Source organism: Lutra lutra, chromosome 1 (genome assembly GCF_902655055.1).
Source record: "Lutra lutra chromosome 1, mLutLut1.2, whole genome shotgun sequence".
In the NCBI taxonomy this organism is placed as follows: domain Eukaryota; kingdom Metazoa; phylum Chordata; class Mammalia; order Carnivora; family Mustelidae; genus Lutra; species Lutra lutra.
In genome coordinates this window covers 208,753,079-208,780,740 of record NC_062278.1, presented here as the reverse complement: position 1 = coordinate 208,780,740, position 27,662 = coordinate 208,753,079, and the positions used below count along the sequence as shown (strand labels likewise).

Sequence of the window (27,662 nt, the reverse complement as noted above, 5' to 3'; positions counted from 1 at the left end):
GCCTGCTTCCGCCTCCCTGTGGCGGCGGCTTGTTGTTGTGGAGGCCAAAATGGCGGCTCAAGCGGCGGCGGCGGCCCAGGCGGCGGCGGCCCAGGCAGCGCAGGCGGAGGCGGCCGAGTCGTGGTACCTGGCGCTTCTGGGCTTCGCCGAGCACTTCCGAACTTCCAGCCCTCCCAAGATCCGCTTGTGTGTGCACTGCCTGCAGGCCGTGTTCCCCTTCAAGCCCCCGCAGCGCATCGAGGCCCGCACGCACTTGCAGCTCGGTTCCGTGCTCTACCACCACACCAAGAACAGCGAGCAGGCGCGCAGCCACCTGGAGAAGGCGGTGAGCGCGGACCCGGCCGCGAGGGAGGAGGCGCGGGCTCTTTTCTGGGCCTGGCCTGACGGACTGCGACCCCAGCGGGCAGGGGCCGCCTGGCCTCTCTTAGGGGACCTGGGGCGCGACTTCCGCATGGGCAGCAGGACCCCGAAACCGCCAGCCTCTCAGGGACCCCCAAGGGCCTCTCTCTGTACCTTACTTAATGTCTCTGGTGACAGGGTACTCGAGAGTTGTCTCTTATCAGGAGCAACAAGGTCCCCTAATTCTTCAGGATTTCAGGAGCATATCATCTGTAGGCGCCTTAGGGAAGGCCACCAGATCGACCAGTGGGATCTGCAGCTTCCAGTTCCTCAGGGCTCAGACCCTGGAGCATCAGCCTGAACGCTCCCTCCTGACGTGACTCAGGATAGGAGAGGGTCAGGGTGACAGTACAGGCATCCCTTGAGAATCTGAAGTTTGAGCTCTCCGGAAATCTAAGAAGGGCTTCTCTCCTGGACCTGGAAGTCTGTTAAGTGTCTGGAGGGTATTGTGCCCCAATCACTGATGCAGGGTGTCATAGGTGTCAGGCTGAGGTTCAGAGAGAAGAGGTTAAAATCCTCTAAGGCAGGACTGAGGGGGGCCTAGGTTCCAGGACCACTTGGTTCGATGGGGTGGAATGGGGGGATCTCCAAGCCCCTGCTCTCTCTGTATCACTGGTGACTTCTCCTCCTCTCTCCCCTTCAGAAGAGAGACCCCATCCCCCCCCAACTTGACTTGTGGGATCTTGGTGCTTCAAAGAATGTGGGAAAGTGGCTGTCATTGTGACCCTTCTGCCCTTGGTGTTGTTTCTTGTCACAGCAACGTTGTGCTCCCATCAGACCAGGCCCCCATTTGCCATTTACCCAGCTTTATATGACTTAACTGATTTCTTAAAAAGAATCAACTTAAGTTTTTGAAATGTATTGATCTGAGGTAAATCCCAGCCCACCTGTGGCCAGTAGTGAGTTGCCTTTGGAAGGATATCAAATGTTTGTTTTGCAGAATGTAGAGTTGGAAGGGGTCTTTAGTCCTTGCTTGATCACCTTCCTTGTTTTAGGAGTGAGGCAGTAGGGGTCCCGAGAGATGAAGTGATTTGCCTAAAGCTACACATCAAGTTATTAACAAAACTGGCTCAAACCTGGGCTCAGGATCTCCAGCTTCAATGCCTAGACAATAAGTCATTATTGTTTTTATGAATTTTTTTATCCCTTTTATTCATTTAGCAGATACTTATTCAGCTCATACCAGGTGCTAAGCTCTATTCTAGGTGCCGTAGATCCGTGATGACTAAAATAGTCCCTGTTAATGTGAGCTTATGTTTTCATGTGAAAGAGGCAAATACTAAATATGTAGTAAAAGGGTAGGCCATGATAGAAGAACCATGGAAAATATGGTCCAGGTGAAGAGATGGTGCTTTTTTGGGCAAAGGTAGTGAAATCTATTTGTAAGAGTGACATTTGAGCAGGCCTGAATGGGATGGATAAAGCGAACCTGGAAAATGACTCAAGGTGTCAGGTCGATCCCAAGGAATGCCTGAGCTGTGACTAGTTGGTGTACAGTCTCTCCTAGGCAGTGATGAAGGAGAGATCAGATGAAGCTCCAGACTCTCCTGGGTGTGGGCATGCTGGAGGCTGACTGCTCTGGCCTGGTAGCCCTGTGCCTTCAGTGAAGAGTGGTTTTGAATCTCTCTCTTCTCTGGATTCACAATATATCCTTCCCCTCCCTTCCCTCGTCTTGGGGGTCATTCAGTCTTTTTCTAGCAGTGGTTCCTATTTGCTGTGTATATTGTCCCATTTTGCCCTCCCGGTGCTGTAGAGAGGAAGCAGCCATGCCTCAGATTGCTTCCTTGTAGCCGCTGGGCTTTTGGACCCATAATTTAATCTCTTATGCTTGTGAAATGTCTTCCCTTGATTTTACAGAGCCCTGAATCTTGTGGGGTTTCCCACAGAGCCACAAGGTCCCCTCTGCACTCACACTAAGTTATACTTGGAAATCCCTTCCTTTCTGTCAGTTGCATCCGCAGCTGGGAATTTGTCCAGATTTCAGTTAAAGTGCTGTTCTCGGTGCTGTTTTTCTTCTGCAATTGTATGTAATCTTCCATTGTGTTGCAACACAAGTGTGTTTCTTGAATCTTCATTCTTTGTTAGTCCTTTGATTTTCCCCCAATCAGGCTGCTTTCAACTTTTATTGGTTCCTTTCCCAGACTCGCTCAACAAAAAATCATTAATATGTTCTACTTTTAGAAGTGTTTTGTTTCTAGTCCTGAAGAGCAAATGGCCAAAGAGGTTCCAGTTTCTTTTTAGGGCGCCAAACCAAAGTATCAAAAAGCATTTTTTTCTTTTAAATAAACTCTACCTCCAACATGGGACTCTAATCTCACGATGTGAAATCAATAGTTGCATGTTCTACTTTTTTTTTTTTTAACGTAAATGATTCTTAAGTATTTTGTAACTATTTTCTCCTAGATCATTCCTTGTGCTGTTCTTTTCTGAACTAATTTTCTGTAACGTTACGAGTGTTCTAGGTAAAACTTTTAATGGGTCTCTGAACTTAGTATCACATTTGGCTTCCCTGTTATTTTCATGTCTTTTGTTTTTCTCTCTTGAGAAATCCCCAGCCTATCCTTAGTAAGCACTTTTTTTTTTTTTTAAGATTTCTATTTATTTATTTATTTATTTATTTATTTGACACAGAGAAATCACAAGTAGGCAGAGAGGCAGGCGGTGGGGGGTGGGAGCAGGCTCCCCTCTGAGCAGAGAGCCTGATGTGGGGCTGAATCCGAGGATCCTGAGATCATGACCTGAGCCGAAGGCAGAGGCTTAACCCACTGAGCCACCCAGGTGCCCCAGTAACCACTTTTTTAAATATAAGGCTTGATTATTTACCCTCTGTTTGCTTTCTGTCAGTGTCTAACTGCCTCAGCCACATTTGTAAACATTGTAGAAGGAGTATATTAAAGTAGATAATGTATTTGGGGTGTCCCTGGGTGGCTCAGTTGGTTAAGCTTCTGCCTTCCGCTCAGGTCCTTATCCTGGATTCCCAGGATCAAGCCCCATATCAGGGTCCCTGCTTAGTGGGGAGTCTGCTTCTCCCTCTCCCTCTGCACTGCCCCGCCCCTGTGCCCCTCTCTCGCTCGCTCACTCTCTGTCTCTCAAATAAATTTAAAAAATCTTAAAAAAAAAAAAAAGAATAATCTTTATACTTAGCAATCAGCTTCATCAGTTCTACCAACTTTGAAAGAATTATCTGTTAAGTGTTTCCATCAGAGGTATGAAGGATGTTTCTCCGTTGGCTCAGCAGCTTTCTCTGAGGTCAAAGCTGTTGGTCTCTCTGGTTCCTGCCTTTGTAGGCCTTTGGATCACCTGCTGGCTTCTTCATTCCCTGGGTCTGCTCAGCAACTCCTGTAGCTGTTGTGGCGCATGGCTGGACGCTCCACCTGAGAGTCTCTCCTTTTAGATTATGGTTTTGGCAATGGTGTGTGTGTGTCATCAGAATTCTTGGCTGCTCTGGGACTCCTGGAGTAAATAGTTCATGGTTGTAAGAGATGTCGCTTTACTCAGAAATCTCTTGGCTAAAGAATTTGTGAAGCTCTCTTCTGTAGCTTCTTTCATATTGTGTTCCTTTTCATTTCGTTTTCACCTTGGCTTTTCTCTTGCTGCATACCTGTGCCTGTGTGCATTTTCAGTCTTCTCTTGCCTTATTTTCACACTGTGGTTCCAGCAGACAGTTCCGTTGTAGTCATTTGCACGTCCTCCGTGGAATCAAGAGAACCTGCGTGTCTGTACTAAGATGTGTATCAATACCCTGTTAACTAAACTTTTGATCACATTCCTCTTGATCCCTTGGCCTAGAAAATGCATCATCATCTTAGACTTCGCGAATTTGGAAGCCACAGAGGAGGAAGCGCTACTTTGCTGCGGTGAATTGTTCTCAATTTTCTATTTTTTTTTTTAAAGATTTTATTTATTTATTTGACAGAGATCACAAGTAGGCAGAGAGGCAGGCAGAGAGAGGAAGAAGCAGGCTCCCCACGGAGCAGAGAGCCCGATGCGGGGCTCAATCCCAGGACACTGGGATCATGACCTGAGCCGAAGGCAGAGGCTTTAACCCACTGAGCCACCCAGGCGCCCCTGTTCTCAGTTTTCTATAATCCAGGTTGTCTTCCTTTATACACTGGTTGCTTTGACTGCGGTATCCTTGTTGGTGCCACGTTTGCTTTCTCTTTGGGTTTGGAATGGAGCTGCTTGTCAGTGGTGGTTTTGCTCCCTGACTTAGAAAGCAGCTCCCAACTGTGCCATCCAGATGCTTTTTAATTCCTCTTCCAGAATTAACCTGAGAATCTCTGGTTTACTTTCTCAGCAAGTGATTAAATGCTTCCCTTTCTCTTCTTAAGGCCCGAAGGAGCTGAGTTCTGGGCCTTTCATCAGCAGGTGTGGCTGGAGCAGATCTTTAATTGCTCAGCATCGTGTCCTGCCAAATTCCATGCCCCATCACTGGGAGCAAAACCTTGTGCCGAAGCTGTATCTGCAGAACTTGGCATTAAGCATTTTCAGGGAAGAGTGATCCGTGCTTCCTCCTGTTTTCATTTCTATTTTCTCCACTAACTCTCTGAGCCTCCCCTGACTTCAGGATGTGAAATCTGTCTAGGAACCATCCCTTCACGGTTCCACCAACTCACCCCTCTGCCTCCCCTCCAACCCCTGATTTCTTCCTGTTCCTGCTTGGAAATCATCGAAGTATTGTTGTCACCTTCTACGTGCCAGGCTCCACATGTGGTCTTCTGAGGGACACTATCTCATTCGACCCCTGAACAAACCCATGAGGTAGGGACCACTTCCAACTTCTCATAGTCAAGGTCACACAGCAGAAGGAGGCAGGCTGGCTCCTAAGTGCTGTGCTTGCATCCGAAAGGAGTTGTGGTTAATAACTATTTCTGCACATTTTGGTGGTTTAAAAACCTGATTTTAAAAACAACAATTATTTTGATTTTGAGGCACAAGAAGCCTTGAAACACACAGTGCTGGATGGTCTTCCAGGCATGAGAGATGGGCTCATTCACGCCACCACCCCTCAGGGCTTGTGTTGCCACTGTGGTGACCCTTACTTCCCCCTGAGAGACCCAAGGTAACCCCAGGAACTTCTCAAGGGTTAGTTTGTGTCCCTGCCCCGCAGCTGCAGGCTGCCCAGTAGTGGTGAGCTCTCTCTTTGGCTTCTTTCCCATCAGGAGGAAGGAGACATAAAAGGTATTTTTTAGCGTTGCGTAGTAAAACATACAGATCAGGTGGCAACTTTGAATAAAGTAGTCACCCTAGGTAAGGTGTTCCATGTATCTAATTGTGAGATATATTTTCTGATGTGTCCATATTTCTGGTTTGTGTATTTATTTTGCAAGTGTTACAAAGATACAGAAGTGAAGTCTTTCGTTTGTCTGACTGACAGTCCTGGGAAAGTGACTGACTTGCCCTGACACAGGACCAGTCTTGCAGCTCTCTCTGCCCAACCCTGTCTCCAGTCACACAGTTTCCTCCACTGGTTTCCCTTCTTCCAGCTGGTGGTCTTCGGGAGCTTCTCTCCCTGCACTGAACTTCACCGTGGGGATGGGTGGTTTCAGTAGACAAGCACACCCTGACTTCTCTATTTACGGGCTCCGTTGACATCACCCATGTGGCTGAACCTGGTCCTGCCTCCCCCCCGCCCGGGGACCCTGAACCCCTCCTGTCCCTGCCACAGTGGGGGTTTGGGAACGGACACTTAGGCAGGCTGCAGAGTGCCTTTTGCCTGGGCCCTGCATGTGTGCACATGTATGTGTGTCTGTTAGGAGCCCCATGGTGCTGGAGGTTTTGAGCTCTGTTCCTCTCTCCCTTTCCCACAGCGCCCCCTCCTGGCCCACCTATGTTTTGCAGGCAGCTGATCTCCGGCAGCTCTAAGGCTCTCCCTGCCTCTGACTTTCTGGGCCACCATTCACCCTTGGCCCAGAGGCATCTCTAGGTCTAAGACCAGCAGCTCCACGGGCCGTCTTCCTCCCTTCACATTCTCTTTGCTGCCTCTAGGGACTCTTAAAACCCAGATCTGATAGGGTGCTTCTGTTCTATACCTCTGACCAAGAAAGGCCCTGGGAGTGATATTGGGGCATTTTCACCCATTGGCACTGCTCCCACATGGATGGCACAGAGATCATCAGGCCTTCCAGCCGAACCTTCTTGGACCTCTGCCTTTTTCGTGGGCTTTCCTCTGCCCCAAGTACCTCTTACTCCCTCTTTGCCTAGGGACAACTGCCCCCCTCACTTTCTACACCCTCGCCTTTTAAGGCCCAACCCCAAGCATCATACCCCACACACACACTGTTCTCCCACAGAGCATGGTGAGTCAGGGTCTTCTCTTCAGCTCCAGATCTTCCTGCCAGCAATTGGCAAGGCTCTGTGAATTTCTGTAGACTGAGTGGATGGGCCAGAACAGTGTCTGGCGTATGTTTGGGTCCTAGGTGGTCTGACAGAGCATGGTTGGTGTACTTCATGTGGTGGACTGGCCCATACGCATCCTGAGCATCGCCTCCTGTTGGAACGTGGAGCTGCAGGGCACAGCAGTCCCCAAGCGGGAGCATGTTATTTGAACCCTGTGCTGATGCGTGTGCCGGCAGAGGGTAGGACAGGGAGCTCAGGTCTTAAAGCCGTCCCTGCCACCATCTGGCCATATTTACCCACAGCAGTCCTTCTCAGAGCACTCCCACCTCCACTCTGAGGCTAGCTTTGCTCATTTCCAAGCATCTTTTAAATGTCACTTCTCCAGGAAGGACTGACACCTCCCAATCCACTCTCCAGTTGCAGTTGATTCCTGTGTCATGGTTTGCCGACTATCCATGTACTGCAGTGAGTGGTACACGGGGGCTCTCAGCACTCGTCCTCCTGAAGCATCTCTGCTGTGATAGGAGGGGGCTCTGAATCTGACTTTGGGGGCTGGCAGGACAGAAAACTCCTGTCCGTAAGGGATCCCACAGGTACTCATTCTCTCTCCCCCAGGTGCACTCTGGTGATGGGATTGCAGGGAAAGTGAGCCTACCCTTTCAGGCCAAGCAGGCCACCTTCCCACTTAACTGAACACCTGCAGCTTTTGGTGATAGGACAACCTCTGTAAACCCCAAAGTAGAGCCCAGTTAAGCGGGCATCCAGTATTTGGCTGAGAGTTAATCCTTTTTTCTTTTTCTTTTCAGTGGTTGATATCTCAGCAAGTATCCTTTTCTTATTGGTACCATTCCTGTTAAAGAAAGCTCCATTGTGGGAGGCGGGGGTTGGAAGAAAGATTTTGTTGTAAATTTGAATCCCCCCCCCCCCCCATGAAGCACCCCAAAGTTTTAGGCTTTGCCCCAGCTGAAGAATCCCTTCTTGGATGTGACTCCCTCTACAGACCAGCATCCTGTCCCTGGGTACCACCCATGCTCCTGCCTGTGCCCTGTCATCTAGCTCTTCACCCATCTGGCACCAGACATAGAGGTTGCTAGAGGAGTAGGTGAACTTGACGTTTCAGAGCAGGCAGGGGTGCTCCTGTCCCACCAACCTCTACTGTGTAAGAACTCCAAGTTGTGGCCCTTTTGAACTGATCTCTTTGCCATGTCTCTGCTTCCTTAACTGGATGTTATTAGATCCAACAATTCGAAGATGTTAAATTTGAAGCAGCAAGTCTCTTGTCTGAGTTATATTGTCAAGAGGTAAGAGCACATGAAGGTTTCTGAAAGCAGAGTGACTCTCCCCATAGCAAAGGCACAATGGCATATTGGGGCTCTCAGAAGTGGACTCCCTTCTGGCTTTTACTACTGCCCCTTTTTTACCTCCCATGCCCTGGAATAGAGCATCCATGGGTCGTCACTTGCTATGAAGGCCAGCAAAATCTTTCCATCAAAGACTGTTGAAAAATAGCTGTGTTCCTAGGTTCTGGGCAATTCATTTCTAAACAAATCCATATGCCTTCTTTTTTTTTTTTTTTTTTTTTTTTTAAGATTTTATTTATTTATTTGACAGACAGAGATTACAAGCAGGCAGAGAGACAGTCAGAGAGAGGAGGAAGCAGGCTCCCCGCCGAGTAGAGAGCCCGATGCGGGGCTCGATCCCAGGACCCTGGGATCATGACCTGAGCTGAAGGCAGAGGCTTTAACCCACTGAGCCACCCAGGCGCCCCTCCATATGCCTTCTTAACCTGGTTCCTGATCTCAAGCATAGCTGAAAATCACTTTTCCTTTCTTAAAGCAGCCACACGTGAGGCTCCTTGGGCAGCACGGGGTGCCTCCTTCATATCCCTGGTCCCTCTCTCTGGTTGCAGAACAGGAAAGATGGCAATTTGTTGTTTAATTTGACTGTTCAAAACTTTGAGCTAAAGCTACTTTTCAGTTTAATTGAATGTGGAGTTATTTTAAGAGTAATGCAAAAACTTCTCAACCAGTGAGTCCAGTAAATCTTCTCTTTTATTAATAAAGTAAATTGGCAGCCCAGAAATCTTTTGGTGAGCGTGAACAGGAGTGGCCTTCTGGTGCCGCAGCTGTTCCATAAAGAATCCAGCTTGCTTGCCGGCTTGTTTTTTCCTTCCCAAACTTGACTGCTTCCTTTCAGAATTCCGTAGACGCAGCAAAGCCACTGCTGCGGAAAGCGATCCAGATCTCACAGCAGACTCCATACTGGCACTGCCGCCTGCTCTTCCAGCTCGCTGTGAGTACCTCGGGCCTAGCCAAGAAGGATGGTGCTCAGCAGGAGCCCTGACCTTGGGGCAGGCCCGCCCAAGTACAAATAACAAACTCCAGGACACACTGGCCCTCCTTAGGCTGCTGCACTGAATGGGTGGGGGCACAGAGATGTTTCTTTTACCTGCTAACCAGCCTCTGTCCTCTGCAAGACACCCCCCCGCCCCAGGCAGCACCCAGGGTGATGGTGGGAGTGTCCATCCCCATGGGGGCTGACACAGGGCCTTGTCTTCATGTTCTCCTCCCTTCCGGTGCTTCCTTTGGCCTGTGTTCTTGTAAATTTGGGGAGCATTTCTTGCCCGTGACCCACTGTGTTACTGTAAGAGTTGACCAGGGGACTGCCTATTGTAGGTCCCCTGCCCAGCCTCCCTTCAGCTCCGCAGACATAGTGCTCTCACACACTCCAGGGGTCGTGGGCTTTCTAGGCTGGGCCTTCCTCGCCACAGTGGAGAGGCCTGCCAGCTGGGGGTCAGGATGGGGACAGGTATGCTCTACTGTGAGGGACACCTCTTTTGTTCTGGGCTCTGCCCACACCTCCCCCTCATTGGCTGGCCTCCAGTCTCTTCCGTCTCAGATCCAGCCTGCCTACCAGGCTGCTCTTGCCCACACTCCATGACAACCCTGTCACCTGCCTGTGCAGCCAGACTGTGAGTCACCTGCCTTGGTCCCTGCAGGGGCCGACACCCCTGACCAAGACCCGGCACCTGCACCTGCTTTTGAACCTGTTGAGCCTTTCCTGTTCGCATTGTCTACAGACACTTACCCCTGAGGGAGTCCCTCCTCACTTGGGGCCCCTCTGGGTGCCTCCCTTGTGACTAGCCGCCAAAGGCAGTGACACACTCACAAAGTATTGGGGGTCTGTGCCCGTAAGGGTTAACTCCTGCCTCTGTGAGCCATCACGCTTAAATGAGGTATACTGTAGACGAGGTAGAGTTCTCCGCCCAAAGTAATTAACGTGATGAGATGTTTTGGTTGATTTACCTCAAAACTGACACTGAAACAATTTGGTAGGTGTGTGGGGAGGTTCAGTTTTAAGTCACCGGCAGAGCACTAAGGTCCGGTACTAGGTACTGTAAAGCAAGTGTCATTACTCTCTCCTTTCTAGCAACTGCACACACTTGAGAAGGACCTGGTGTCAGCATGCGACCTCCTGGGCGTGGGGGCTGAGTACGCCCGGGTGGTGGGATCCGAGTACACACGGTAGGCACCCTCTCTCCACACCCCTCTCCCTCTTACTTGGAGACGGCCTGGCTGTCTGGTCCCGGGGAAGCAAAGAGCATTGGCACTCTGGCTTGAAATGGGGATCACTTTTGCAGAGTAAAAGCCACGAGGATGAAAGCAGCACCTGATGTCTCTTGCCCTGTTGGTTCGTGGAGTTGGAGGAGAGAGTGGACTGGAGGGGAGGGCAGCCTGCATTCTCGGGGCTTGCATGGATCTAGTGTCTCGTAAGATAAAAAGTGCTTATATGATGTGCTGGGCTGGTTCCTTGGAGGCACAGACACAGGAGTGGTGCCCCCGGAGGGCAAGCATGGTGTGCTTGGCAGTGCCTGCAGGCAGCCCCGGCGTCCCCGCTCAGGGGACACAGAGGAGCTTTAGATGTACAATAGGAGATAGAGGAAATGGACGTTCGTATAGAAGAGGGGACGTGAGTTCATGTTACCTACAAAACTGCTTAGACCGAGGTCTGGAGACTGGTGCGCTGGGGTCAGGGGTCAGAGGGCACTGGTGCTTCACTGTGTACCCTCTGTGAAGGCCTCCAGTCTATCTCTTTTTTTTTTTTTAACCTCTTAAAGAGCTCTGCAGTAGACAGGCACCAGGCACCGGTGCTCTTATTCTGTTTTATGCTTTAGGGTTCTGGAACATTTTGTTTCACAGGGGCTGATCTGAGCCCGTGGAGTTGTTGGGAAAAAACTGTCCCCGTCTCCGTTCTCTGAACTTGAGACTTGAAAGTGCCCACTGGAGCCACTCAGCTTCCTCCAGGCTGTCCTGGACTCTTGGCCACCCTGCCCTGAGACAGTGGCTGTCACACACTCTGGTCCCACATTCCTGGCCTTTCCTGCCCGCTTTGTGCTGCAGCTGTCACTGGGTTCCTGGCACCACTCAGGCCCCACAGGGCATGGGGGCAGCTGAACGCTATACATGTTCACTCGAGAGTGTCTCCTGCCAGGTCTCTGTGCCACTGAGGACAGGTGACCTGGGTGGGCTCCAGCAGAGCACAGCGGCTACAGGTCATTTGGCCCAGAACCTCTGACCACAGACGTAGGGTGCTAACATGTGACACCATGAGAACTTTGATAAAAAGTTCCCAGCCTTACGTTTCGATGGCCATGAGATAACAACGGAGAATGACGTGGTGGCCTAGAGCATAGACATCTGTTCTGTGTGACTGTGACCTCCCCACCTCACCCAGAAGACAGGGAGAATGGCAACTGCTTGATGGAGGGTCTGTTGTAGCACACAGGCACTCTCTAAAGACTGGCAGAACAGAAACTTTGCTTTTTTTTTTTTTTTTTTTTAAAGATTTTATTTATTTATTTGACAGACAGAGATCACAAGCAGGCAGAGAGGCAGGCAGAGAGAGAGGAGGAAGCAGGCTCCCTGCTGAGCAGAGAGCCCGATGCGGGGCTCGATCCCAGGACCCTGAGATCATGACCTGAGCCGAAGGCAGCGGCTTAACCCACTGAGCCACCCAGGCGCCCCAGAAACTTTGCTTTTGAACAAACTGGGGGCCAGTTCAGCCACAGGGACTCCTGAAAGCAGCAGCGCCGGCCTCCCACCAGCGCTTGCCCAGTACTATCCGCTGACAAGGAGCCCCTCTACTCTGTCCACCAGGCTGGGATCGTGGCACGCTTGCCATTCTGTACTCCACTCCTCCACACTTTCTCAGCACCTGTTTATGCCTTCTGGGCTTTTGAACCTCATGAACACCTAACCAGGCAAAAAAGAGATCACACAGGGTGAAGTAGAACAGCCTATGAAACAGACCTCACTGGAGAGCACCAGGGACTGCTGCACATTGGGTCCCCGTGAACACTGGGGTGGCACAGTCTTCCGGGGAGGTTCCAGGACCTCACAGACTGACTCACCCTCTCTTTTCCAGAGCCCTATTCCTGCTCAGCAAAGGAATGGTAAGTCAAGGCTGGGTGGAGTGGGGCTGGTTTGGAGGACTTGAGGCCGGGCCCCACTCACATGCTGCAGTGTAGCCTCTTAGGGTCCCTGACCCTCATACACAGCAGGCTGTAACAAGGGTGAGGCTCTGGTGCCCCTGCAGGATGCAGAATGAAACTCTGATTCCAGGGATTTGTGCTAAGGAAGAAGCAGCCCTGGGTTAGTTTTGTGCTCTCTCTGTACAGTGCTGGTGGTCCCCTGGAGGGGGGCAGATCTGGGCACTGAGAGGTGCTCCCAGCACCCATGCATCCCTCCCCAGCTGCTGCTGATGGAGCGCAAGTTACAGGAAGTGCACCCGCTGCTGACCCTCTGTGGACAGATAGTTGAGAACTGGCAAGGGAACCCCATTCAGAAGGAGTCTCTGCGTGTCTTCTTCCTGGTCCTCCAGGTGACCCACTACTTGGATGCTGGGCAGGTATGTAGTGCTTCCCACCCAAGGACTGTTGGGGAATGGGCAGGCTGTGAGCGGGCTTTAGGCCAAGACGTCACTTTTGCTGTTGTCTCCTGTCACTGGCCACATGATATGTCTATCATTAGAGGCTCAGCCTTCCCTACACACCTTGTCATGGCCTGGTACGAGTGCTTTGTTCCCATGGGCAGAGAGCACTGGAGAATGGGGGTCTCCTTGTCCTAGCATCATGGAGGGGATAGTGGTGGTACAGATGTGTGCTCAGAGCGTGGACAGCTGAAGGCATCTCAGGGCAGTTTGTGGAATCCATGAGAATACAGTGAGCATTGTGGCCTGGTGCCTGGCCCACAGCAGGTGCTCCGGCCATGTCTGATCACCATCCCCCAGCTGGTGACAGCTTTATGGAGTTTGAGAAGGGACCAACAGGATCATCTGTATCTGGATGTAGACTGTAATCCCCGTGGGGCTGAGCAGCAGGTGCTTCTGTGTGTGCGAGAGCACCGCAGCCTTTTGGGGGTGCCACTCCATCTAACTTCCCCTGCCCTGGCCTAGTGACCAGCCACAGGCAGGACCTCTCTGGTGTGCGGGGAGGCCACGGGTAGAGCCTAGTGGGTGTCTGATTGGTAAGGGGCCTCCTCTGTTCCCCCATTTGCATCCAGCTTGCCTGTTGGGCTAAACACCACACTCGACACACAGGAGTATAGAGCAGACTCTCGTGCTGAGCTGATGGCTGCAGAAGTGGCCTGGGGGGCCTTGGGACAGGGCTTCCCAGTGTAGAGAGGCAAGTCTGTACAAACCATGGCACATACAGGACTCCCAGGGAGCTGCTTCATACCCTCAGTATAACCAGCAGCCCCAGCCCTACTCTCCTCTCCTGGGGTCACTATAGCAAAGAAGGAACATGGCTCGAGCAGGGTCTTTGAACAGGCTTCTCTCAGGCCTTGGGATTTGACCCAAAAGTGGGTGGTGGCGAAGTCTCAGTTCCCCAGATGACCTCCCTGGCCCAACCCTGTGCCGCAAGAGCCGGCTGACCCTTCGGCAGTGGGGGGCCTCCTGTAGGCAGTGAGCATAGCAGGAGCTCCTGGGAGGAAGGGCCTGGGAGGTGACTGGACAGGCAGGACGTGGCTGGCTGCCCCATGGGGGCCTCGTATCCTAAGGGGCTTGGCCCCGGTGGGAGTCGGCAGCCCGTCAGCTGCGTGGCGCTGCTCGCCCACTGCAGGTGAAGAGTGTGAAGCCGTGCTTGAAGCAGCTGCAGCAGTGCATCCAGACCATCTCCACGCTGCACGATGATGAGATCCTGCCCAGCAACCCCGCCGACCTCTTCCACTGGCTGCCCAAGGAGCATATGTGTGTGCTCGTCTACCTGGTGAGTCTCCAGGGGATGGGGGCCACGGCAGCTGCAGCGGGGAGAGGAGGACCACAGTGACCACCGCTGTCTGGTCTTGTCACCAGGTGACCGTGATGCACTCCATGCAGGCCGGCTACCTGGAGAAAGCACAGAAGTACACAGACAAAGCGCTCATGCAGCTGGAGAAGCTCAAAAGTAAGTCTGGGGCGGGTGGTTGCTGGACTCTACTTGGCCGGTCATGTGGTCACAGCGCCCCCTGGTGGGTGGCCTGAGTGCCACCTCTTGTGTTGGCCTGAAAAACCCCGGAATGACAGCAGCCTTGAGCAGTCACCATGAATCCCCCACCCTGTGGGTCTTGTTAACCCAGTTGGAAGATGGGAGCAGTCTTGGCTTGGAGCAGACCAGGCCAAGCCTAGGCTTGACCCTCGATCCTAGGCCAGAAGTGCTCTTGTGCCATCTCTGTCCTATCCCCTCACTGCTCAAGATGGCTATGAGGGTTAGTGGATCCCAAGCTGGGCCTGTTGGGACAGCAGTGCTCAGTTCAAACCGATGGCGGCTGCTTTTGCAGTCTGTTCTCAGTGTTGTAACATGGATCACGCCAGGTGAGGCTGGGACTGGAACTCAGATTTCCCAGACTAGCAACAGGTCCTCTGGAGGTCATGGGTTCTTCCTAGAAGCCCAACTAATCCATCCTGTGGGACCAGGGACCTTTGATTAGTGGGAACGCAGAGACTCCCGTGTCCCTGGCTGGCTCAGCACCCCTGATAATCCTGTGCCCTCATCAGTGCTGCTGGGGGCGGAGCCTTCAGAACTGGAGAACCGAAGCCCACGGGGATGGCGGTTCTCTCCCTCCAGATGAGCTGGGAAAGGGCTGTGGGCGCCGTCTGGCTCCAGTATGAGGACAGCCTCTCAGGGAAGCCAAGAGCTGGGTTCCCTCACTGCTTCCTGGGGCCTGTTGCTCATTTGCACTCTCCTGGGCTCCTGCAGCATTTCTAGAACCCACTGTGTGCAGAGCGCTGTGGAGCATGTCCCTGGGTCACAGTGGAGTGAGGATGGAAGGCGGATCTCTCCGGGAATTTCTTCCTCTTAGTACGCTCTAGTCACTAAAACCTGGCTCTGGGCCTGTCTTCCCGCCTGGATGGGGAGATGAACCCCTCACTCTAGGGTGCAGTGGCACCGACAGAGGTGACAGAGCTGGTGCTGAGCTCGTGCCCCACAGAGCAAATGGGCTTAGGCCTTAGCAGCCAGGGGGCCAGTGTGGCAGGAGGTGGAAGGACGCAGAGTCCTGAGGAGGCACTGTGTCCGTCTCCTCGGGTCTCCTCTAGCTGTGCATTGAGTGCTCACCCCCCATCTCTCGCCCCCAGTGCTTGACTGCAGCCCCATCCTGTCCTCCTTCCAAGTCATCCTGCTGGAGCACATCATCATGTGCAGGCTTGTCACGGGACACAAGGCCACCGCGCTGCAGGAGGTAATGCCGCCAGAGGCCACGTGCGTGGGTGGGAGAGCTGTTGGAGCTGGCTGGGTCTCAGAAGTCGTCCGTGGGAAAGTGAAATTTGCCCGGTGTGTGGCAGCAGAACATCTGATCTTGTCATTTCACTATACTTTGTTAGTTCGCGACCCCAATGGATGTGACAAATCAGTGCTCCTTCCCTAAAAGTTTGCATGCCCCAAGAACACAGGGTCTGAGGATTTGGGGTTCCCTGACAGTGATCCTAGCATTCCTCCTGCCCCAGTCCATACTCTCTGATGTTTACCTTCTTGAGAGGGTGGGGGGGGCCCTGAGTAGGGGTAAGGTGCTATACGGCTAAGACCCATGTTAGAAAAGGAGGGTGAAGTGGGAGTAATGGACAAGGGTCGTTGTTCTCAAGGAGGTCAGGGCTGCACTTGGCCCTTGTGACAGATGCATCTTCTGGGACTTTGTGGCACACCTGTCAGCTTTAGGGGTCTCCCGAAGGCCACTAGGACACCGGGTGCCACCATAGAGACCTCGTGACGGTGAGCGTGCTCTTTCCTGGCAGATCTCCCAGGTCTGCCAGCTGTGCCAGCAGTCCCCCCGGCTCTTCTCCAACCACGCGGCACAGCTGCACACACTGCTGGTGAGTGCCCGGGCTTGCCCACCCCCAACCCCCTTCCAGCGAGAAATCCCATGACAGCTGCCCCAGGCGGGACCCAGAATGGTTCCAGTGGGCTGTATTCTGAGAAGCACCTGAAGTCGGAGTGGAGTTGGGTCCCAGGAGGAGGGAATCATTAAGCATGCCATCTTTATGCCCCTTTGCGGGAGTAAAGCGCAGAGGTAGCCATCACTCGTCAGCAGTCACTTGTCGAGTCGTCAGCCCTGAGCAGTCTGCGTGGCCTGAGGCCCTCCGTGCTTCCTCCTTCCAGGGCCTGTACTGCGTCTCAGTCAACTGCATGGACAATGCGGAAGCCCAGTTCACCACAGCGCTGCGGGTAAGGTGCCGGCGCTTGCTGCAGGGGGCGGGCGCTGCCTCTCAGTGAGGAGCTGGGCACGGTCTGTGAGGAGGACAACCTCTGCACAAAACCGTGCTCTGTGGGTGACTCTGCAGCATTCAGCCTGACGCCGGCCGTGGCAGTGACGTGCTGTTTATCCGGGCCTTTCCGCGGCAAGGCCAGCGCTGGCAGCAAAGTATGACGAGGGATAGCTGTGGGCAAGGAGGCCTTTGGCCAGCCTGGGGTGGGGTGAACCTGGAGGGCCGCCATCAGGGAGAGCCCGGTGCCCACTGGTGCCACGACCTGTTCAGCCGCTTTCACTCCCAGTTCGCAGCCTTCCTGATAACCTGTGGGTTGGTGTTGGCTCCTGTTATAGCTGAAGATGCAGAGTCCCTCGGCAGGGCTCTGGGGCTCCCTGGAGCCACCCCAGAAGCCATACTGGGTCTGTTCTCACACTGCGGCAGGCTGATTGCCCCGGGGGGTCATAAAGGAGCTCTGCTGGGGCGACGTCCTCGCCTCAGACAGGATTGCAACAGGCCTGGGGAGGAAGCTGGTGTGTCCCCTTGGACAGGGCCACCCCAGGCCTGGGAGTTGATAGCCCGGGACCAGGTCTCGGTTCTGCCTGTCTTGTTCCGGGACTAGATAAGCACATCCCCACCTTGGCCTTGGTGTCCCCACAGGAAAAGGAGGCTGGCAACACCTTCCCCCCAGGGTCCGGGAGGGGGGTGCGTGCAAGCAGAGGTGGGGGGGGGCAGTTTACACCCTGTCAGATGAGGAGTTCTGCTCTGTTCCCTTGTGCTACTCTCCAGATCTCTTTGCTCCTGGGGTTGGGCTCAGGGGCATAACTGCTCCTCTGAGACGTTCCGTGTGGCTCGTGATGCTGCCAGCCCCGCCGTTGGTCTTGACAACATGGAGGAGCCTCTGGCAGCATGCCAGAGTCTGAAGAGTGGGCGGGGGACCCACTCGAATGGCCTTCTGAGCCTCTTCGTCCTTGCCCACTCCTCTGGGCCCTGGGAGGCTCACACTGCTAGCTGCAGTGGTACCGGGACACCCATACATGGCTGCCCTCTTCCCTGCAGTTACCCCGTGGCCGTGAGCCTCCCCATCTCAACATGCCCCAAGGGGCTGCTGCTGCTGCTGCTGCTTTGATGGTGTGTGCCTCAGGGGAGGCGCTCTTCCCACACGGCGCTCCTACAGGCCACGTGGGAAGTGGTGCAGCCAGTATACACGCTCAGACCCCGGTCCTAGACACGTGCTCTTCCTGTGGTCCTACAACAAACAGACCAGAGCATGATGCTCAGAGCAGAAGACCTCCTGGGCCCCCTCAGTGCATGCTGGGGTCCTGTGGCGGGGGGCTGCATTTCCTAGGTAGCCCCAGCCTCCTGCACAGCTGTGTTCACTCAGCCCCGATGGGAACCAGGATCCGGATACTGCTCGGGCTGCTCAGATTGGACTCTCGCTCGACCGTCCTCATTTCCCAAGAACTGAGGATAGCGGTCCACCCACCAGCAGCTATGAGCAGCGTCTGTGGTGCCCAGCAGCCTCTGTTACCCTCCTGGCGGCATCCTTCCCAGGGCCAGCACAGGCCTCTGCTGTGTCAGCCCACCCTGGGGTCGCAGGCGTCACTGCTTGTGGTGTGGAGGGAGGGGCTGTCTGGGTCTCAGTCTTGGGAAACAAGCAGAAAAGAGACTGAAGTGTGGTGTGTTCTCAGGGCAGGATCGGGGGCAGCTGATTTTCCTTTTCTGTTTCCTAAGTTTCTCCTATTGTAGAGGACGGTTTTACAGTAAAGAGAGCTAACAGCTCTATGCTTCTGGGGTCTGGGAGGCAGGTTGGGGGATCTGTCTGAAAGGAAAGAAAAAGCATGATTACAGATTAGCTGCCCTGGAGGATTGGGTGGCTCAGCTGCCACTGAGTGGCCCCAGTGTGATGGGGCTATGCCTGGCCTGGCCCTCTAATGCCCATGTGTCCCGTTCTAGCTCACCAACCACCAGGAGCTGTGGGCCTTCATCGTGACCAATCTGGCGAGTGTGTATATACGGGAAGGAAATAGACACCAAGAGGTAGTAGGTGACATGCTTCATGTTTGGTATCTTTTCAACTCTTATTCGGGGAGGTGGGTTTGGGGTGGTCCTGGGCACCAGCAGATCTCAGCAGCCCCAGAGTTTCACCTTCCAGCAGGGCTTGTCCTTGGAGGACAGGTGCTTCACACCAGGTTCCCTGTGCAGCCCTCAGCCCTACGATTCCCTTCAGCCCTGGGCGCCCCCTCAGCCCTAGGGTTACCCACTCCCAGCCCTAGCCTCCTGCCTCCAGAGTATCGAGATTTAGTTGCTGTTCCACCTCCTTTCATTTTATCTTTAGTCTAGAGAAAGGTTAGCTGACCTCCCAACTTCTGGGTTTGGATGCACTGGGCTCCGGGGAGCAGAAGGCCCAGGCATGTCTGCTCCAGCAGTTAGGAAGTGATGGGCAGTGTCATCTAGGGCTAGGAGTGGGCTCTGTGGGTCACACTTGATGGGTCATGGGAGAGCTTGTCTTCCGTGTGTCTTTGCCTTCCCAGTGTCTGCCTCCTGGAGGTGCTGTGGGGACACTGGAAGCAGCTTCAGCTCACTTTAGCCATGTCCTTTCCACCTCCTTCCTCCCTGGCAGCCAGAGGAGACCTAGAACGTCAGTTCCGTGGCTGCCTATCAGAGCCTCCCAGGATTCCTGCACCTCCCTATAAACCCCCGGCCCACAAGACCCATGTAGGCCCGTCTTCCCACCGCGCTCCCCCACACTGGGCTCTTCTGACCATACAAAGGCTGAGACTGAGCCACTGCCCTGACCGCCCAGCCCCCTCTGATGTGGGGCAGGCTAAGGCCGTGAGGACCCCAACCTTAACTCCTCACACTGGAGGCCATGATTGCCATCAGGTGGTGGTGGGGGGGGCGTTAGGAAGTAAACAGCTCCATGCAGTCTCCGTAGTGTCCAAACCTGTCCTCGAAGGTCCTGACCCCACTCCCCACTCAGGTTACTCAGGCATGGGATTCAGAGTGAGGGCATGATGCTCTCAGGTTGGGAAGATGCAAGCAGCCCTAGTCAAATTTAATGGTGAATTTGAGGCTGAATTTTCCTGTGTTTCAAAATGCAAAACGATCCTAACTGACATTTCTGCCACAGCTATACAGTTTGTTGGAAAGGATCAATCCGGACCATAGCTTCCCTGTCAGGTAGGCGGCCCAAGAGCTGAGTGCCCACCGGACCTGTTGTCTTCATGCTTTCGTTGCTCACGGGGTGGCACCGGTGCTTGTGGGACCCATCTGCCCTGTGTCCCCGATGCCTCTCGCCCCTCTCTTCTCACTCCCCTTTGGAAGCCTGCTGCACTCCCAAAAACACCAGCAAAGTGTGCCCGTCTCTCTTGTCAGCTCACACTGCCTGCGAGCAGCAGCTTTCTATGTGCGCGGACTCTTCTCCTTCTTCCAGGGACGCTACAATGAGGCCAAGTGAGTACGGGGAGAGGACAGGTTGCCCCTGCCTGGCGCCTCCTGGGCTGGCCCTCCGGGTGGTTTTGCTCCCTGACAGCATGTGCTCAGGTCCTTGAGGTGGCTGCAGCCTCTTCCTACTGATAAGGCATCCGATGGGCCTTCAGCGTCTGTTCTCACATAGGCGATTTCTTCGAGAAACTCTGAAGATGTCCAATGCAGAGGACCTGAACCGGCTAACAGCCTGCTCCCTTGTGCTCCTGGGCCACATCTTCTATGTGTTGGGGAACCACAGAGTGAGTGCCCAGGGCTGGGCCGAGAGGGGACCAGCACGGCGCTTGTGTACTACCACCTAGCAGCAGTTTGTATCCTGTGCCCCTCCGTGACCTTATCTCAGTAACCTCCCCACTGCTCCATGAGGCTGGGTGGGGGGGCGGCGGGCGAAGAGGAGCTTTGGACCCTGGAGGGTGGGTCTGTGTGGCAGACAGGCCGGGTGCCAGCTGCAGGCAGTGGTCAGGCGGAGTCCCACAGGCTGTCCAGAGCCAGCAGGGTTGAGGGCAGGTTCCCCTTTCTGTGTGTTAATAGCTGGGGGCGGAGAGGTGTGTCGTCTCAGCCAGATCCCTTGGGCTCCATTTTGCCCAGCACACACAGTGTTGTCCTCATGGCACCCTGTGTTTTCACCCTTACCTAGAATGGCCCACTGGGGCAGGTCCCCAGTGGGATCAGCCAACTCCAGGTCTCTGAGTCAGATGGGGAATCCGGGGTGTGCACTTACCTGCTCGCCTGCTCTTACTCCTTGGCCTCTCAAGGCTGTTTTGTAAGATAGTTTTGGTTCACATTATATAATAGGATAAAGTTCGTCATAGAAGGCATGAGAAACAAAAGAAAACGATTGTGTGTCTTCTGGCTCTTTCCCGTACCCGTCTCTGCCTATGCATAGGTTTTGTTTTCCAGGCTGTTCCATAATTTGGTATCTTGTCTTTCTCTGTACCACTGGGTGAGAGTTTTCTCCAGTGGCAGGCAGCAAGAATTTCAAAGTAGCCTGTGCTTCATAGTTCAGCCAGCCTTTCTTTAACTAACGTGGGGTCCGTGTCTTGGCCCATGGACTTTTATCTGATCAGACCCTGAGAGTGAGCATTTTTTACAACCTTGGCATGTCCCCCTCCCCATGGTCACATGACAAGCACTTACTGTGGCCAGGGCCTGAACACGAGGGACCTCACCACCCCTAAAAGAAGAGGACAAGCTTTGGGTTCTTCCTTCAGAGTGCAGCTGTGCTCCTTTTAGAATACCCTGTCGCCCTGTTCCTTAGCCTCTGAGCACACTTGGGAACAGTGGTCTCTCTGTGTTTCCGGGGGCCAGATGGGAACCAGGGCTCAACATGAGGCCCTGCTGAGTGTGGGCTGCCCGCTTCGTGTCTCGGTATGGTGGATGTGGTTCTCCTGTTTTCCAGCTGAGGAGATTAAGGTCACAGAGCCCCAAACTGCAGACCCAGGCATAGAGCCAGACCTCCCTGGCTCTCATTTGTCTAGTGGTCTCTCGAAGCCACCTTGAATGGGGCAGGGGAAGCAAACCAGCTTTTCAGCTGCAGCTCTGGTTCACGTTTGGGCTGATCCCAGGGCATCTTACAGAGCTCATTCAGGAACCTCCACTGCTCCTCGTGTGTCTGGGCCTGTTTGGAGTGACATGGGGGCGCCAAGAGCCCTCAGGCCTAAGCTTGGCCTCAAGCAGCTCCAGGTCTGAGGGAGATAGAGCCAGCTCTTCCTGAGCCTGCGAAGGCTGGATGGCCCATGGCTGTGTTTGCGAGTAGCCACACACAGGCTACCTCTCAGCATCGCACATCTTTGTACCAGGTTCTGTGGGGCCATAAGCTAGCATGGCGGAGCCTGCCTAGGAGAGCCAGGGGCGTCTCCTGGCAGCTTCCAGACAGAGGTCCAACCCCAGGCCTCGAGGAGCAGAGTAGTTTTTCGTGTTCTGTTGTGCATTCTGAGGTCTTGGAAAGACTTTATTCAATTCTGAAAAGCTTGGAGACCCACCTGGAGCTCATCTTTGAGGTGCCCGCTGTGGGCCAGTGTGAAGTCATTGCGCTTTCGTGTTTTGAACACAGTCCTGCCTGTGTTGAAGCTAGGCCTCGGGAGCAGGTTTGGAGGGTTTACAAATCTCTCGGCTATGTGTGGGTATCTGCCAGTGGCTGCTGCACTGGGAGTTCTCCCCTGTCACCTTGAATCCTGTATCCAGGCCAGCAGAGCTTGTTGTCCCCAGGTTGAGCAGGGTCGGAACAGCGCTGCCAGTCATCATGGGGTCAGGAATGGGTGTTGAGGTCCCCCCGCCCCCTCTCAGCACATCCTAAGGATTAAGGGGGACGGCATTATGCAGTCACACAGTCAGGGTTGGAGAGTTAGCGTCCCCTGGTGTCCCACAGCACCACGTGTCAGGTAGCCTCCCATGAAAGTGACAGTAGAAGAGACACCGCCCTGCCTCTTCCCCCTATCTGTTCAGCCCTCCTCACCTCCACCAGGGCAGACTGCTTCCTCCTCCCAGGCCACCCCCCGGGGTCTCTGAATGTGCTTTTTTTTTTTTTTTTTTTTTTTAATTTGACAGAGATCACAAGTAGGCAGAGGCAGGCAGAGAGAGAGAGTAAGGGAAGCAGGCTCCCTGCTGAGCAGAGAGCCCAATGCGGGGCTCAATCCCAGGACCCTGGGACCATGACCTGAGCCGAAGGCAGAGAGAGGCTTTAACTCACTGAGCCACCCAGGCTCCCCTGAATGTGCATTTCAAACCGGCTTCTGTTCTGGGTCCAGAGCTGACTACCTCTGGTGCTCTGGTTAGAGACAAAGGCATGTAGACTTGTGCAGGGCCAGCAGTGCCCCCATGAGAGCGGAAGAGCGGGTGCAGTTCATTTTCTCCTGAGGCGGTTGAAGAGTACATCAGAGGAGGTCATTTGAGATGGGCTCTGAAGTAGGAGTAGGAGCCTTCCAGGCAGCAACAGGAGGGCACAGCCTGGGCTGGGGGTGGTGGATGGGTGCTGGGCTGTCCCTGCCACTGGCCCCAACCCCCACGCCCTTCCCTGGCTGCTCTCGGTCCACAGGAGAGTAACAACATGGTGGTGCCTGCCATGCAGCTGGCCAGCAAGATCCCAGACATGTCCGTGCAGCTGTGGTCCTCAGCCCTGCTGAGAGGTGAGTACAACGGCCAGCCCTGCCCAGGCATCAGGGCTGCTGGGAGCCCAAGTCTAAAAGAGCTAAGGTAAGCCCTGATGAACTTGTGCCCAGACTGGGCCTCTGCATGCCGCACTCCCAGTTCTAGCATATGCTCAGGTGCCATGGCAGGCCCTATTTGGGGGCAGTAGACACTAGGCTTGTTCATGACATCAGCTCCACACAGGACCAGTCCACCCTCTCTACAAGGCCATTTCTTGGAGTCTGGGCGAAGAAGTGGGCTGTGAGTCCTAGCCCCTGCCCTCAGTTTCCCTCTCCGTGAATGGCTGTGGCAGTCGTCCCTATTGAACGGTACTGGCCAGGACACTCTGGGTGCCCAGGAGGCTCTCAGCAGGTGTCAGTGTCATTACTGCTGATCCCTTCTTTAGATTGGACTGCTAAAATCCAGCGGGGGTTTTTTTTTTTGTTTTTTTTTTGTTTTTTTTTTTGTTTTTTTTACAGTTTTATTTATTTGAGAAAGAAACAGCATGAGCAGAGGGAGAGGGAGAAGCAGACTCCCTGCTAAGCAGGCAGCCCTGTGAGGGGCTGGATCCCAGGACCCTGGGATCATGACCTGAGTCGAAGGTAGATGCTTAACCAAGAGCCACCCAGGCACCCCTAAAATCCAGAGTCTTGCCAAGGGCTCTGGGGAGGAGGCAGAGGGTGTACAGTAGGGTTGTGGGCCCATGCAGTCTCTCTGCTTCCGGAGTGGGTATTGGGCACTCTGCTCTGGTGAGTTCCTTTGTGCCTGGGGATTGGCCAGGACCTCCCCAGGAGGGCCAGTGGCCACAGGGTGCAGCTCTGAGGCTCTCACTGCCCAGCCAACCCTTGTGTCACCCACACTGCTCACCCACCTCCAAGAATGTGACTCAGGAGCTCAGGAGGGCATGTGTGAGCGCTGTTGGCAGTGGGCTTTGCTTACCCTGAGACAGGCATGGCTCAGGGCAGGTGGCATGCCAGATATATAGGAACTCGCTGGCAGAGTGGGCTTTGGACCTTAGGGCTCTACCCACGTCCAAGGGGAAGACGTGGGGCAGGGCAAGGTGGATCCACCCTATATGTGTGTATCCCACCCTTAGACCTGAACAAGGCCTGTGGGAATGCCATGGACGCCCACGAAGCCGCCCAGATGCACCAGAACTTCTCCCAGCAACTGCTCCAGGACCACATTGAAGCCTGCAGTCTCCCTGAACACAACCTCATCACGGTATAGGACCTGGGTTTGGGGGAGGTAAAATCGGGGTACTGGGTGACTCCTCAAAGCCTTGCAGCCTCCAGGGGGCACATTCCCTGAGAAGGGAAGTACACGCATGGCAGTCATCTCCTTGCGTGTCTCCAGCAATCTCTAGCTCAGCTTAGACTCAGGGGCCCTCTCGGTTGGGGGAGGCGGCATCAATCCCCAAGTGGGTGATACACGGTGCTTCCTGAGGTCCCGCTGACTCAGGTGTGGAGGACAGAGGGCCCTGGCTGGGCATTCAGCCCAAAGAGAGCAGCAGTCCAGAGCAGACACGAAGCCCGGCACAGCTCTGCTCCTTCCTAGGAAAGACCTCACCTGTGTGTTCTCTGCCCTCTGCAGTGGACGGATGGCCCACCCCCCGTGCAGTTCCAAGCTCAGAATGGACCCAATACGAGCCTGGCCAGCCTCCTGTGAGGCTCCTGGAGGGAGCTGCCCAGCTTCTCAGGGCCTCTGTGGGGCCCAGTGTGTCCCCTACTTCCATCCAGACGGCACTTGAGCTTTCCTTGGAGGTATGCTGGAGTGGGTGTCCCCAGGCCTCTTTTCTGACTGTCTTCAGAGCTTCCAGGTCCCCAGGCAGTGTGCAGGGCTGATTCCGCCCTCCCAGGAAGGGCTGGCCAGCCACTCCCACCATGTAACAAGACCCCAGTGCTGAGGCTTGCAGGTGGGATGTTGGAGCCAACTTTCCAGAGCCATCCTTTAAAGTGGACTTGAATTGCCAGTTCTGCTTCCACGTCTGAGTCACGCCTTCAAGGGAGCGTGTCTGGGCGGGGAATGGGGTGCCAGTTGCCAGGGTGGGTGGTACCGCTGGTGCGTTGCCACGTGACTTCCGTCACCTGGGCCTCCATGCCTGGCTGGAGTGTTTCCTCTGCTCACAGCAGCTTCCACAGCCCAGAGGCAAAATGCCAGTTTCTGCCCCAGAATGGGAGGGAAGAAGTGATGGCGCATGTCAGGGACAAAAATGCACATCCTACCATAACACTTTCCCAGCTTGCCTTTCTGTCCAGTGTCCCCCCATCCTACAGCCAGGGCCTCTGGTCCGAAATCCTGGGGAATCCAGGAACTCGGCTTCCAAAACATCTGCACCTTGACTGGAGTCCGTGTCCAGCCATGGAGGTGCACGTTCTTGTAGACACGGGTGTGCACGTGTGTGCGTGTGTGTGTGTGGTGATTCACGGAGCTGGGGCGGGGGGCTGAGACTCCTGTTGGCACCAGCTGCCTTCCCCCATCAGCATCCATACTGCTGGGCAGGAAGCAGAGGAAAAGGGAGGGGACCCTCCTCAGCCCAACTCAGGGTGCCTGAACGAAGAAGGGGCTTGCTTCCTAGCAGCTCTGTGGCCTCCTCAGCAGAGGACATTCGCAGATGCCTGGTCCCTCACGCTGCTCTCAGGAGGAAGGATGAGGAGACCTACCCGCCTTGGGTCTTGGGACAGCGTTGAAAGCTCTCCCTGAGCTGGACCCCAAGAGGCTCTGCCAGGCCCAGACAACCATGCTTGGTTCTGTGTGCTCCTCTTGGATAGCTGAGGCAGTGCCCCCGTGGTGATGGGGGCATTGGGGGCAGTGGAGGTCACCACCTCCTCCAGCTTCCAGTGCCTGGGAGCATCCCCCCACAGAGGAGTGGTGAGTGGTCTTGCTAGTCGGGTGGCTTGTTAGTTTGCATCTTGTTATCCTTACACTGTGAGGGCTGCTTTTCAAAGCCTCAGTGTCTGACAGAAGGAACACTGGGATCACTCAGGTCAGCTGCTCAGGCCCTGAGGCCTGAGTGTGCCTTAGCCACAAGCAGGGCTGTCAGCAGACCTCCCTGCGCAGGGCCAGTGCCCTTCCCAGGCCAGCATCAGGCCACTGGGGGCCAGCGACAGGCATGCAAAGTGAGCTGCTGATTGGAGGCATGGGCTGGCCAGAGCTTGTCATAAGAGGACCCACCATCTGTGTGGCATCCTGGGTTACCCAGGAGAGCCTAGCACTGTCCCGTGCTGCTCAGGGCCACCTTCTTGGCTGACCCCGCTCTCCCCGGGGCCTGTGAGGCCTACAGAGGAGGGTGTGACATGTGGCCACGAGATGCCCTGTCCTGTCTTCCTCCTCCGCTCAAGGGTATCCCCTAGGCCCTCCCCTCCACCCACGGGACAGAGCCCCCCTCCCCTTGCCACAAGCTGCCCCTACTGGCCTAGACCCCGCACCGCCTGACCTCTCCAGATCCTCATTACTTCGATCACGCTGTGCATCATGTTTGTCTCTGCATATTTATTTAAGCCTTTCTTTGCTTCTAGGGCATTTTTTATGTAGAGCAGTTGAAATAAGAACCTCAAAACTTAACATCTGTCCCGATGTTAAAGTGCTTTTAGTGACCACTCTGTTATCTATGTTCATGTAAAGTTAAGGATAAGTTTTTATGTTTACAGCTAAAAATTCAGTACTCGATATTTAATATTCACTCTAGCTTTATGGAAGCCAAACCGGGTGTACATGCATTTCTGCATGTGCAAGCTTTGAACCTCCCCTTCCCCGTAGCATCTTCTGGTTACATAAAGCTGTCGTAAGTACCTTCCTGCAAGTCCAAATCGAGTGCCTCACAGTTTCTCACTCAGTCATCAGAATTTAAGACAGGCAGCAAGTGAGCCCCCAGGGAGACCTTACACAGTGTCATAACTAAGTGGTTAGGAAGACCAGATTAAAAACTCCAAGCCTTTCAGTGTACAGCAATGCAGGGGAGCACCAGAAAGATCCCTGTTGGCAGGTAAATTACTGAAAGCTATTCTGACTCTCGTATGTTCCTCCCACCTCCTCTTGGGGTCCTCAGGGCCTGTAGGTTTGGGGGACTGGGCCGGGAGATCCCAGGTTCACTGGCACGCACGCGCACATCGCTGCCTCCCCCGTGCTGGGTGTTTGCAGTCATCCACGGGTGAAGCGAGGGTCCTCTCCCTGGGGTAAGCACTCCCCACCCTATTATTGGGAACACTGGCAAGGAAATCAGAGAAGGGCTGCCTGGTGCAGTGGGTAAATTTGTTGATTGCATTGTTTCTGTTTCGTTAAGGGTTTTTAATAAGTATGTTTGGCATATTGTCTTTTAATGGGTTTGTAATATCTTATGGTTTTAGCAGCCTGTAACTTCAGCTGGTGCTTTTAATCAGGAAAAAAATTTTGTAAATACAAAACATTGTTTAAAAGACATAACCATAGAACATAGATTCCCGTTTGTGGATTTCTTTTCCTATATATTCAAAGTAAAATAATTTGCAGGAGCCATCACTCGCTTTGTCTTTGTCGCGTTGTCCCTTGTGTGCACCACTGCAGAGACAGCTCTTGCCCTCTTCCCGGGGCAGTGGGGGGCCGCTTGGTGAGTG

General features: G+C 54.1%; 1 protein-coding gene across 3 annotated transcripts; it reads left to right on the top strand.

Moving 5' to 3' along the window:
- The first annotated feature begins 14 nt into the window (after positions 1-14).
- MAU2 (MAU2 sister chromatid cohesion factor) lies at positions 15-27,564 on the top strand. 3 transcript variants are annotated; one of them, XM_047696386.1, is made up of 19 exons: positions 16-325; positions 7,545-7,562; positions 7,974-8,039; positions 8,935-9,030; positions 10,168-10,262; positions 12,163-12,190; positions 12,490-12,645; positions 13,859-14,005; positions 14,092-14,182; positions 15,352-15,455; positions 16,006-16,083; positions 16,370-16,435; positions 18,412-18,495; positions 19,589-19,638; positions 19,834-19,911; positions 20,075-20,186; positions 22,979-23,069; positions 24,167-24,294; positions 24,664-27,564. In XM_047696386.1, the coding sequence occupies exons 1-19, from the start codon at positions 50-52 to the stop codon at positions 24,736-24,738; spliced, it is 1,839 nt and encodes a 612-aa protein (XP_047552342.1). In that variant the 5' UTR covers positions 16-49; the 3' UTR covers positions 24,739-27,564. The 3 variants fall into 3 exon arrangements, 2 of the variants coding, with proteins under 2 accessions (XP_047552342.1, XP_047552335.1); XM_047696379.1 differs by having other exon boundaries at positions 18,412-18,498; XR_007121776.1 differs by lacking the exons at positions 22,979-23,069; positions 24,167-24,294; positions 24,664-27,564 and adding an exon at positions 21,795-22,467 and having other exon boundaries at positions 15-325; positions 18,412-18,498; positions 20,075-20,309.
- The last annotated feature ends 98 nt before the right edge of the window (positions 27,565-27,662 follow it).

Coding starts and splice junctions, on each gene's coding strand:
- MAU2 (XM_047696379.1), top strand. CDS start 50: ATGGCGGCTCAAGCGGCGGCGGCGGCCCAGGCGGCGGCGGCCCAGGCA. Junction 19,639..19,833: donor GACCATAGCTTCCCTGTCAG/GTAGGCGGCCCA, acceptor CTCTCTTGTCAG/CTCACACTGCCTGCGAGCAG. Junction 20,187..22,978: donor ATGTGTTGGGGAACCACAGA/GTGAGTGCCCAG, acceptor CTCGGTCCACAG/GAGAGTAACAACATGGTGGT.